The 10951-nt window shown below is 50.7% G+C and overlaps 1 protein-coding gene across 1 annotated transcript in view; it reads left to right on the top strand.

Annotated features, from left to right (window-relative positions):
• Window positions 1–10951, top strand: part of Abca13 (ATP binding cassette subfamily A member 13) — a 448352-nt gene that overhangs the window by 416026 nt on the left and 21375 nt on the right. Inside the window, exons 57-58 of the mRNA XM_023714440.1 lie at window positions 164–298; window positions 4621–4724. Coding sequence (XP_023570208.1) covers window positions 164–298; window positions 4621–4724 — 239 coding nt within the window. The remainder of the gene's footprint in view (window positions 1–163; window positions 299–4620; window positions 4725–10951) is intronic.

Genomic DNA, 10951 nt, shown 5'->3' with positions numbered 1-10951 from the left:
GGGCGGGGCCATCCTGGCCTGGCTGTGTGTGGGGAGGGCGGGGCCATCCTGGCCTGGCTGTGTGTGGGGAGGGCGGGGCCATCCCTAACTGGCCGTGTGTGGGGAGGGCGGGGCCAGGACTGAGATCCGCCATCTGGTGGTCTCATGGGTCTGTTCTATGCAGGTGGCTGCTGACCTTGTGAGACGGTTACACCTTGAAGCCCACGCGGACAAACGTGTGGCCACCTACAGTGGGGGCACCAAGAGGAAGCTCTCCACAGCCCTGGCGCTGGTGGGCAAACCTGACATCCTTTTGTTGGTGAGTAGTGGAAGTATTTTTTAGACGCCCGGACCTTGAGATGAGCTCCGTGTGATGCGCGGGCCTGGGGAGCTTCTTTTCTCCACCAGAGTTCTTCCAGGAAAGAACTCCAGAACTTAGGACACGCACTCTACAAACTATTAAGCTTCTGCCCTACGTCAGTATTTACCAAACAGAATATAAAATATTGTTGGAATTGTGTACAAACTAGACATTCATCCATGTTTGTCAAATTAAAAAGTCAATTAAATTTTAATAGTAAAATTACATTACAAAGACAACTAGAATTCACCTCTAACCTGAAAACCAATGGATTTTTTCTTCTAACGTATCCCTTTCCAGTCTTGTTCTACCTGCAGAACTGTGTTTATACAGTAGCAATAGTGATACAAGCCAGTGATAAACCAAGAGGATGGGTGTCCGGGGTCCTGATGGCTTGGGTGCCCCCCATACAGTCCTGGTCCCCAGCTGTGGCACTACTGGGAGGTGCTGGAGCTCTGAAGATGTACTTCTTAGTGTAACGTGTCTGGATTGTGAACGTCTGTTGTCAGAGGGGCCTATAAAGTGCGGACCACTTCCTCTTCCTGTTTGTCCCTTCTGGGCCACGAGGCGGGCGATTTCCCCCACTCCTTGCCGTAGCCGTGATGAGTGGGTCACCTCAGCAGTCCGCAGAGCCAAGCAGTCATGGACCGGAAGCTCTCAACCTGGAGCCAGAACGAATGCTTTCTTCTTGTAAGCTGATTCATTCCGTCATTTCTTACAGCAGTGTAAGTCCAGCTGCCGTTTGCATGTGAAGCGGGAGGGAAGAGGGTTCTGGCAACAGAGTGGAGGATGAGCGGGCAGCAGTGGAGGAGGCTGCAGCCTATAATCCACCTGCAAATGCGGTCAGGTCAGGTAAATGGGATGGAAACAGTGACTGGAATGAGGACCCTCAGGAAACAGCTGGCTGCCTCACATTTCAGAAATGGACCTAACTGTGCATACTGCGCTGAGGCGAGGAGTCGCCTGGATTCCAGTAAAGACTCTGCATCTGGAAGTCACTCTGCCAGGCACCCGGGGGAGGGGTGTCCAAAAGCACAGGGAGCAAGAAGAATCACCTGCTGTTCTCCTTCATGGGATTTCTGAAGATCCGAGATAGAAAAAATGGCTCCATTGTTTCCAGGTTGTGTATTGGAAATACACCCGGAGGGATATGCCTCTCTCTCACTTGTGCAAGGTTTGCTATTGCGAGGTCCCAAGTACAGGACCATGCAGGAGTCTGATCACACAGACCAACCTTTGCGCTGTTCTGTACTTTGCACGCAGTATCACCCTCCCAGGCCAGGCAGGCTGTGCTGGGCAGCTGCTGAGATGCAGGGCTTGCTGCCTGCTGCACAGTGTCCCTGTCCTTGGGCTGGCATGGTTGATGGGAGCCTCCTGGTCTGGCACCGCCCCATCTCCCTGCAGACCCTGTGCTTGTCTTCGGTCACATATGCTTGCCTTCTCCCCATGGATTGCGGGACTCTGGTGTAGCAGTCATTGGGGACTCGGAGTCTGAGTGGTGGGGTTCGGGTTCTGCAGCCCAGGACCTCACATCCTCTGCACCTTTCTCCTTTCTGTCGAAACATGGTCCTGCTCTTCGTGTCTGTCTCACACAACCACTGCAAACAGTAAATGGAAGAAAAGTCCCGATTCCACTTGTGACTTGGGCCCTCGTGGGTAGTAACTGCAGCAGAAGCATTTGCCGACCCCAGAGATGCTGACCGTCCAGAGCACCAGGAGGAAGTGAGGCCTTCTGCAGGGAGGTGGGAAGCAGCTCTTAGAACTCGCGCCACAGGGAGGCTCAGGGAGACTTAAAACTGCATGCATGTGCAGACCTGCTCCTGAGCAGGGCACCATCACACCTTCCTTTACTGATTTCTGAGCAGCACATGCCCACCGCATGGTTTGCAGAAGGGACCCAGTATCCACGTTCCTGCTCCCTGCCTCTCCCCACTCCACTTCCATTCTGTTCTTACCTTTGGGGATGAGCCGATGACCTGAAGCTTTTAAGAAAAATGTGCTTAGTGCACATTGGCTGCAGAAAGCTCAGAGATGTGTCACACAGTTGGGCGAGCTCCTCTCTGAAGGGCTGCCAATAACAAGTGCTTTGGAGTTTATTGAAGGAGAGAACTTTGGGTTCCAGGAAATTTCAGTTTATTTGACATCACTAAATAAAGGACACCCTTTTCCGCTGTGGTTCATCTTTTAGTGGTGCCATTCCAGGCCTGAGGCTTGGTCTTGAAAACATCAAGGTTGGGTCACCTGACCACACCTCCATGAGGAGCTGAGCTTAAGTGAAAGCCTTCCTCCTTAGGTTTACTGAGACATGGCTGACAAGTAAAAATTGCATGCATTCAATATATACAATGTAATGTTCTAATCAACATATTTACTCTAAATTGATTATCATAATCAGGCTAATTAACATACCCTTCACTGCCCTTCGTGGCCATTTCTTTCTTCCAGTATGTGGTCAGAACATTTGAAACCTATTTTCTCAGAAAATTTTAAACACATGACACTGAGTTATTAACTGTTATAGTCAGGGTGTGTAAGGGAATAGAGTGAATATAGGACATATAATTTATAGGATTTTAAAAATAATATGCATGCAAAAAAATGAAATGCAGAGAGTGTAATAGATCTGTCCAAACAGAAGAGACACAAAGAATCCTGCTGAGGGTCTATAGCCCATGGAATTGTCCTCAAGGAGACCAACTGGAGGCCCAGAGCCCATGGAGGTGACCTCGAGGAGACCAGCCGGAGCACAGAGCCCATGGAGGTGACCTCAAGGAGACCAGCCGGAGCACAGAGCCCATGGAGGTGACCTCAAGGAGACCAGCCGGAGCACAGAGCCCATGGAGGTGACCTCAAGGAGGCCAGCTGGAGCACAGAGCCCATGGAGGTGACCTCAAGGAGGCCAGCCAGAGGCCTAGAGCCCATGGAGGTGACCTCAAGGAGGCCAGCCAGAGGCCTAGAGCCCAGGACAGTCCCATGCAAGTCTCTGTCAAGGATTTGTGCTGAGAAGGCCCAAAGGTCAGTGGAGGAAGCTAGAAAGTCTGTGCCAGTGGGGTGAAGGTCCTGTGCCCGCAGACTGAGGGATGTGTACCAGAGCCAGGAAGCAACGTTCAAGGTGAGCACTAAGCTGTCCTGAAGAGAACCACAACCATCCTCAGTGATGGCGAGGTTGACAGTGAGCTTCTCCGATGATGAGCACACCCAAGCTCCTATCAGGAAACCCGGCATGACAAGGACAATCCACAGGGCACCATCTTCCCCTCCACTTCTCCTTTCATGCTGCTGGCAACAACCCTCAGGTGAGCCCCACGCCCAGCACCATGCTGACTTCCTGCTGAGCGTCATGAGCTGCCCACTAGCCCACCCACCACGTCCTTGTCAGTCCATTTGCACTTCCACAGCAGGGGCCACAGGCAAGGTGGTTTGTCATGCACAGACATGTGGCTGTCAGGGTTCTGGAAGTCAGACGTCTGTGGTCCAGGTGCCACTGGGCTGAGGCACTAGGGGAAGACCTGTGCCCACATCTCTCCAAGAAGGCACCCTGATGAAGGCCGTGTTGTCATGGGGCGGGAGTTAGAGGGCAATATGGAGCAAATCTCCGTCCCTACCTTCATAGGGCACCAGATACCACTTGTGACGGGGGAGGCTCCATGTCGCAGTCACCTCCCCAGGCCACTCCTGATACTGTTATACTGGGGAGTAGGGGCCAGTGTGGATCTAGAAGGGACAAAAAAAAAAAAATCAAGTCATAGGAAGCCCTGTGCTAGATATTAAACCTCCAGAATGTATTTATCCTGCGTAACTCGTACCCTTTGGCCCACATCTCTTGCTACTGTGAGGCTCAGCCTGTGGTGCACAGCCATCTGCGCGCTCTCTCTCTGTAAGCTGGGCATGTTAGAGTTCCTGTGTGAGATCAAACATAGCTGTGTTCCCAGGTTTGGGTTGTTTCACCTTAATGTAAAGTTCTTCATGTTCACAAGGAGAGGTTTCTCTGCCACCCTCACAAAGGGGCTCGGAGACCCCGGGCCCTTGGTGCCCACCTCTCCCTCTTCCCAGTGTGCCCATCACTGCACAGTCTAGGGTGGGCAGGAGTGGCATCCAGAGGAGGCAAAAGGAGCCAAGCAAGCCCTCGGGACTCACCAGTCCCCTTGCTCCGCTAAGCACTAGGGGGCGCCTAGGAGGGCCAGAGCCGGGTTTCTCTTTCAGGCCTGCTGGGCTGCACAGGAACAGCATGTACTCCGTATGGTTCACCAAATCTCCACCTCCGTGTCTCCCTCCTGCAGGACGAGCCCAGCTCCGGAATGGATCCCCGCTCCAAGCGCTACCTGTGGCAGACGATCCTGCAGGAGGTCAGGGGGGGCTGCGCCGCGGTGCTCACCTCGCACAGGTGAGCTGCATGCCTTGCTGCCTGGACCTGGGCCGAGTCGCAGCCAGTGGCATGGGCGGGTCCAGGGCCAGCCACCATGCTGCTCAGGGGCTCCTTTTCCTGTATGCACAAGGGGTGACCAAAATACACATGCCATGTGCTTGAATGTAAAAGAGTTTGTTACACTAAATGGCACATTGCTGAGAACCTCTTAAAACCCCGCACCTCCCTTCACACCCTCTCATCACCCCATTCTGGCCACTTCCGGCTGCATCTGAGGAGTCCTCCTTCGTGAGTGTGCTTACAAGTTGTGAGAAAAAACACGGTGAGGGCTGCTGTTGAGTGCCGCCCAGAGCACAGGCAGGCTCATGGACGCTGCTGCGTCCTCATGCACTGCATTCTCTGGGTCTGGAGTCAATCACCTGCAGGCTCTTCTCCAGTTCAAAAGGACCATGAAGGGAATCGTTTCCAGCCCATGCAGGCCATCAGGGCAGGCAGGACAGCACAGCTACAGACCTTCACGAAAGGGATTCCAGAGCTGCTTCAGAAGTCGGCAGGGCTGATGGGATGAGTGTGTTGGAAGCCATGGGGAGGGCTGAGGGAGTTCACGGCAGTGAGACTTTCACTGTTTGCAATTTGAATGCCCACTGTACGTTTCCACCACATGTGTAGGGCGCAGCTCTGCAGCCTCAGATGTGGAGAGGAAAGCTGAGATTGTCGCAGACCATCTCACCAGCAGGGGGCAGAGCCTGTGCCCAGAGACCACATCCTCGGGCCTGGTGTCTCCCAGGGCCTCAGCTTCTCCCACCAAGGCTGCCCGTGGGGTGGGAGGAGTTTCAGAGGAGCCCTAATGGGACCTGTCTGGCCTTGTGCGTTCCTCCATGCCATTAATCGTGTAGTTGGAATTCTCAACCAGGGCTTATTTTTAGCTCTGTGACAGAGTTCCAGACTTCCCAGTGATGTAGATTTCAGAGAGTCAGAATCCAGGCAGCAAGGCTGGGCTGGGCTGCTGAGAATCCCAAGGGTGTGGAGATCGGCTTTGAACTTCTGATGTGGCTCCTCACCCTGCTCAAATAAGTTATGTGGTAAGAGAAGTTTCAAGCAATGTCGAGGATCTGGTGCTGTGTCACATGTTCCTCTACTCAAAACCCTGAGCCAGGAGTGGTGGACCGTGTATGTAGTCCCAGCACTCTGGGAGGCTGAGACGGGAGGATTGCAAGCTCAAACCCACCCAGGGTAACTTAGCAACTTACCAAGACCTGCCCTCCAAATGAAAATAAAGGTAAACAGGGCTGGAGCTGTAGTTCAGTATATGAAGGCCCTAGGTTTAATCCCTGATACTCCACACACACACGTGCGCGCGCACGCGTACACACACACGCACACACGTGTGCACATCCCCCCCAATAAAAACAAACCTAGGAGAATGTTGATTAGCATTTTACAGATATTTCATATTAAATGAAATATATAATGGCCCATGATGGCCTGCTCTTGGGCTCTGGTGACATCTTTTCTCCCCACGATGTTGTACAAGGTTGCTCGTACGATAGCACCGATCAGCAGTGTGCTCCTTTTCCGTGGTGAGCAGGACTCCGCTGTAGCCCCCCCCTCCTCTGATCAGCTCATGAATATTCATACAGTCTTCAGTGTGGGCGACTATGAATAATATTGCAGATGTTTTACATTTTACGTGTTCTATAACACAGATAACAATGAACAGTTTCTTTTTCTTTCTGTATTTTAGGGAAGTGTCTACAGGGTGTTCAGGGTCTCGCCACTAGATCAGACTCCTAGTGATCCGCCTGTTTACAGCCTCCCAAGAGCTGGGATTACAGGCTCGTGTCACCACACCCAGTCTCAATTGCTGCCTCAGTACACCGGGGGGGGGGGGGGGGGCACGGCAGGCCCAGGGACCGAACTCCTGGCCCCTGCATCTGCTTGCAGGCACTTTAAGCCCTTGATCAGTTTCTATAATATTAAATCTTAAAGAAGCCAAGGGAAGGTAGGAGGAAGCTGTTACCTGTAGCCTTGTGTAGAGAGGCCGACAACCTAGGTGCTCCGGAGCTCATTGGTTTATGGGAAAAGTTGTGCAGTCATTTGTGCAAGTGTTGTTCAGCTCTTCCTGTCGCTTCTCTTCCTTTCGATGATTTGTCACACGATTATTGGGCCTCTGAGCAGACCCCCGGTTGAGCCTCTCTGCTCTTCCCTGAGGCTGGCTAATGTTCGTGGCCTCTCCCAGCACGTTCTCTACGACCTCCTTCTGCCACCTTACACCTGGAGCTGATCGCGTTAGTAAAGTTTGCATTTTGTTTGTTGCACTTTTCAATGACCAATTGTACATTTGCTCGTTTTCTATCCCTTTCACCTCCGGCTTTAGAATTTCCTTTGGTTGAAGGTTGTTGTCACTGCTCCCTTAGTGATTGTCATGCAGTTTCCTTTGATTCTGGGGTATATTGATGAGGTGCGTTGAATTTTTTTCCTGCTAAATCTCTAGTGTTTGGGAATTCTTAGGCACAGTTCCTGTTGATGCTTTTCTCTGCGAATTATGGGCTGCTTTCCTGTGTCTCTGCATTTCTTCCCCACCATTTTTTTTTAATGGAAAACTGGACATTTTAGCTAACCAGTGTCTCTGGTATCTGAATTCCTTTCCCCAGTGTTGCTGTTCTTGCTAGGCTTTTCTTTGGCTTTTGGTTCATTTCCAAATACTTCTGTCAATTTCATGTTTGAGGTTTTTTTCCTGGGAAAACCTTTCTCCTGTGGTGAGTAGCCCCGAGGTCTCAGGGCTAGTGTTTTTAACATTGTTTCCACAGTTTAGGGCTGCTGGCAGCAGTCCGCTTTGCTGCTGTATAGCTGCCTGCACCCCGTGAGCAGGCAGAGGTTGTGGTAGCCTGCCCTGGCCAACAGGACCCCTGCCAACGGACCTCTGTGCTGACAGCAGAGAAAATCGTGTGTGCAGGGCCTTTCGAAGCCAGCACAGTTATGCTGGTATGCACAGTTACCCTTGTCTTTCCCAGGTGTGTGTCTATAACGTCTGCCTTGACAAGCAGTATGTGACATCACTGTACAGGCACGTGTGGCCTTAGCTGGTGTGTGCATGCCACAGATCCACAGCTTCAGCCCGTCAGAGGTCAGCATCGTAGGTACTGGGCAGTGTTGGCTGTCCTGCTCCCCAGAGCTGTCGCTGGGCAGGGCGTTGCCCGGAGCTGCAGACTGAGGCCCTGCCTCGCCTGTGACAGGAGCTAGTGCTCCTCAGGGCCTACCCCGTGTAGCCTAGGCTGCTGTGTTGGCGACACTGGGCAGGGAAGACAGTAGCTTGTGCCCTGTGTGCCCCAGTCACCCTGTTCATCCCAAGTTCAGCAGCTTTTCACATTGCTGTGTGGCTGGGGGCAGTTTCTGGGGTTTTTCAGGGCTGCTTTGATATTTTGTCCCCATTGTATCGTTACTCTTCAGGGAAAGGATCTGCTGGTTTCTTCACTTGGACCTCACTGGAAGTACTATCTCTGATATTTTGCTTTTGTTCCGTTTCTTTTTGGAAGCTATTTCTTCTACACAGAAGTAACTAAATCTGGCAAAGCTTGTGCTTTACGGTGATGTGGATCCCTGCCTGCTGAAAGTGTCCGTTTTTCCGTGCCAGTTCTGGACACTTTCCACCTCCCTGCGCTTGTGGCATTGGCGTCAGTTTCCTGGCGTGAAGACACCCGTCTTGGTGTCCAACGCAGGATCTGTGGTTGGGAAGTGGTCCCACTGTAAAGCTTTTTATTTCTCAAGTAACATGTAATTATTGTCAGCTGTTCTCAGGAAGACCCTATGTAGCTGAAGTTTCTCTTTATGTCCTCCTATTCATTTGATTTCACATAAATGACATACATATGAATATATACACGTTTATTTCCACAAATCTGTCCCTATTCAAGCAATACAAGGGCCCAAATTACTCACTGTAAGTGAACAATTGGGAAGCCCTTGAATGGTTCTGTGATTCTAAAATGGTTCTTTAGTGAGAAGAGACTTCTGAGTTGGGCTACTTCCCTGTAACTTTGAGTTCATCTCGTACTGCCCAAGAGCATCTTGGGAAAGCGTGGGTTTGGAGCCTGTGGCAGGGATCTGGTGCTCACGTCACGTGGTAAAATGACTGGATGTTGGTTCAACCATGATGACCACATGGCCTTTTCCTTCCAAATCAGTCACCGATTCATGAATTCCAACAGCAGGCCCCCAGTCGCTGCCTTCCCTAACCTTACTTCTGTGCTAATTGATCTATCCATGGAGGAAATTTGGTGTTTATTTATTTATTTTTTGACCAGTGATTTGTTTACTTAAACAGCCAGCGATTGCTTTCGTGGATGACAGTGCCTTGCTTTGTTCTCCCTTCTCCCTACAGATATTTATAGCTTCATCTCTGCAGTCGGGGCTGGGATTTTATGATGTCTGTATGTTCCCACCATAGCTGTTGCACAGTTAATTACAGCTCAGTTGGAATCGCTAAGTCATTCATGGCTGGGCCTTAATTCATGCTGATTAGTATTTTGTCCACCGCTTGTCAAACTTACACACGGAGTTTGTATTTTAGTGGAACGATACACAAGTGACTTCCTAGTCTATCCACAATACAGCTATAAAAATGCTAAAACTGTCTTCAACTGAAATTAAAGCAATGTAGCAAGTATATATTTGCCCAGAAACATCGGAAGCATCTTCGGAATGTTGATAGCATATGTTCCTTCATCTTCATGTTAAACTCCAGCGAAGAAAGCTCAGATAAGAGCGTCTCAGGCAAGACGGCTGAGTCTTGCTTAACCCTTGCTGCTGCTGCGGCACTGTGCTCCTCCGGCCAGCTGAGGATGAAGATCCCTTCTTCCCTGTTGCTTCCAAGTCACCTCCATCATCACAGGGAGGGCTGCCTCAGGCTCTGCTGTGTCTGCATCGCAGCTCCAGGGCAGCGACACCGTGCGGCCTCCTTCTCTGGCAATGGGGCAGGGCCATGCATTCTGTTGACCCCACTCCGCGCAGGATGCTTGTAGCCCCGAGAGAGGCTCAGAAGTAAAAGCCTGCCTCGAGGCCCATCACCCCACCTCCCGTACTGCTTTGTGACTGTGAGCCAACAACAAGCAGAATGCATGCTTCCTGTGGAGCATTCGGGTAAAGCAAAGCGGTGAGCAAGAGGAAAGCCCACCAAGATGTTCACTTTTAACATATGGATACTGATGTGTCTCTTCCTAGAAAATTGTCCCACATTCAGGTGCGGCTTTCCTAATGGACGGTATCATTTTCTGCCACCATAGAGGAGCTTAGCTCCGTGCAATGGGCGATGTTAGAGAACTCTGAACACTCACACAGGGAAGGTGTTCTTGTGCCTGTAAGTCTTACACAACCCTACTGTGCATTATCTACCATGCCCATATTTGTATTATTACCAATGAGTTTTATACACTCATGTTTTTTGTCTTCTGGGCAAGTCCCTAGGTGAGGAACTAAAGCCGAACTGATTTTCCAAAAGTTATACCAATTTTACTCCAGGGATGGCAAGGCTTTGAGAGACCTTCACTGCCCCACCTGCAACTCTGAGCCCCTTATTGGTCACAGAGTACCACCCCTGCCACTAGACCTGAACACCGAGGCCTCACTTTGGAAGAGACAACTCATGCCTGAGTGTCTTTGGCCTTAAAAGAAACACACACCAGCAGAGTGTCCCGTGGTGCAGACAGCTTTTCATGGAAAAGGGAAGGCTTGCACTCGGCGTGCCTTTGTCCTGAATGCAGTCTTCGCTGATTGACAAGCCTCGGCTTTGGCGACTGGCTCGTGGGCACACAGAGGGGGCTCACATGTGCCACGTGGCTCCCGTGCCGTGGGCTCACTGCCCTGGTGGAGCGGGTGGCCAACTTGCACTTACTGAGCATCTTACTGTTCTTCGACCTCACAGTTTTTGTTCGGAATAGTGTGGGAAGAAAGACGTTTTCTTTTCCTCATATGATCAATATCCTTCTGGCTCAAACTTAGTTTTAGGATCTGTTGGTTTATAATTAAACTTATCCTGTTTTCTCAGCTACAAATAAACCATTGATTCTTTCCTACCTGTTATTTGCCCCTTTAGTTTTTGGGATTTATACTGTTTCGTTTGTAAAGTAAAATAGGTAACATCTATATGGTGATCATACAAAGGGTATTGGCCTCTATCCTGTAGGTTTTGCCATTTTTAAAAATCTTTTTTTAGAGTCGGCCAGATAGCTCAGAGGATTAAAGCACCT

The sequence above is a fragment of the Octodon degus genome, unplaced genomic scaffold (genome assembly GCF_000260255.1).
Source record: "Octodon degus isolate 3935 unplaced genomic scaffold, OctDeg1.0 scaffold00035, whole genome shotgun sequence".
Classification (NCBI taxonomy): Eukaryota; Metazoa; Chordata; class Mammalia; order Rodentia; family Octodontidae; genus Octodon; species Octodon degus.
This window is presented reverse-complemented; position numbering and strand designations above follow the sequence as displayed.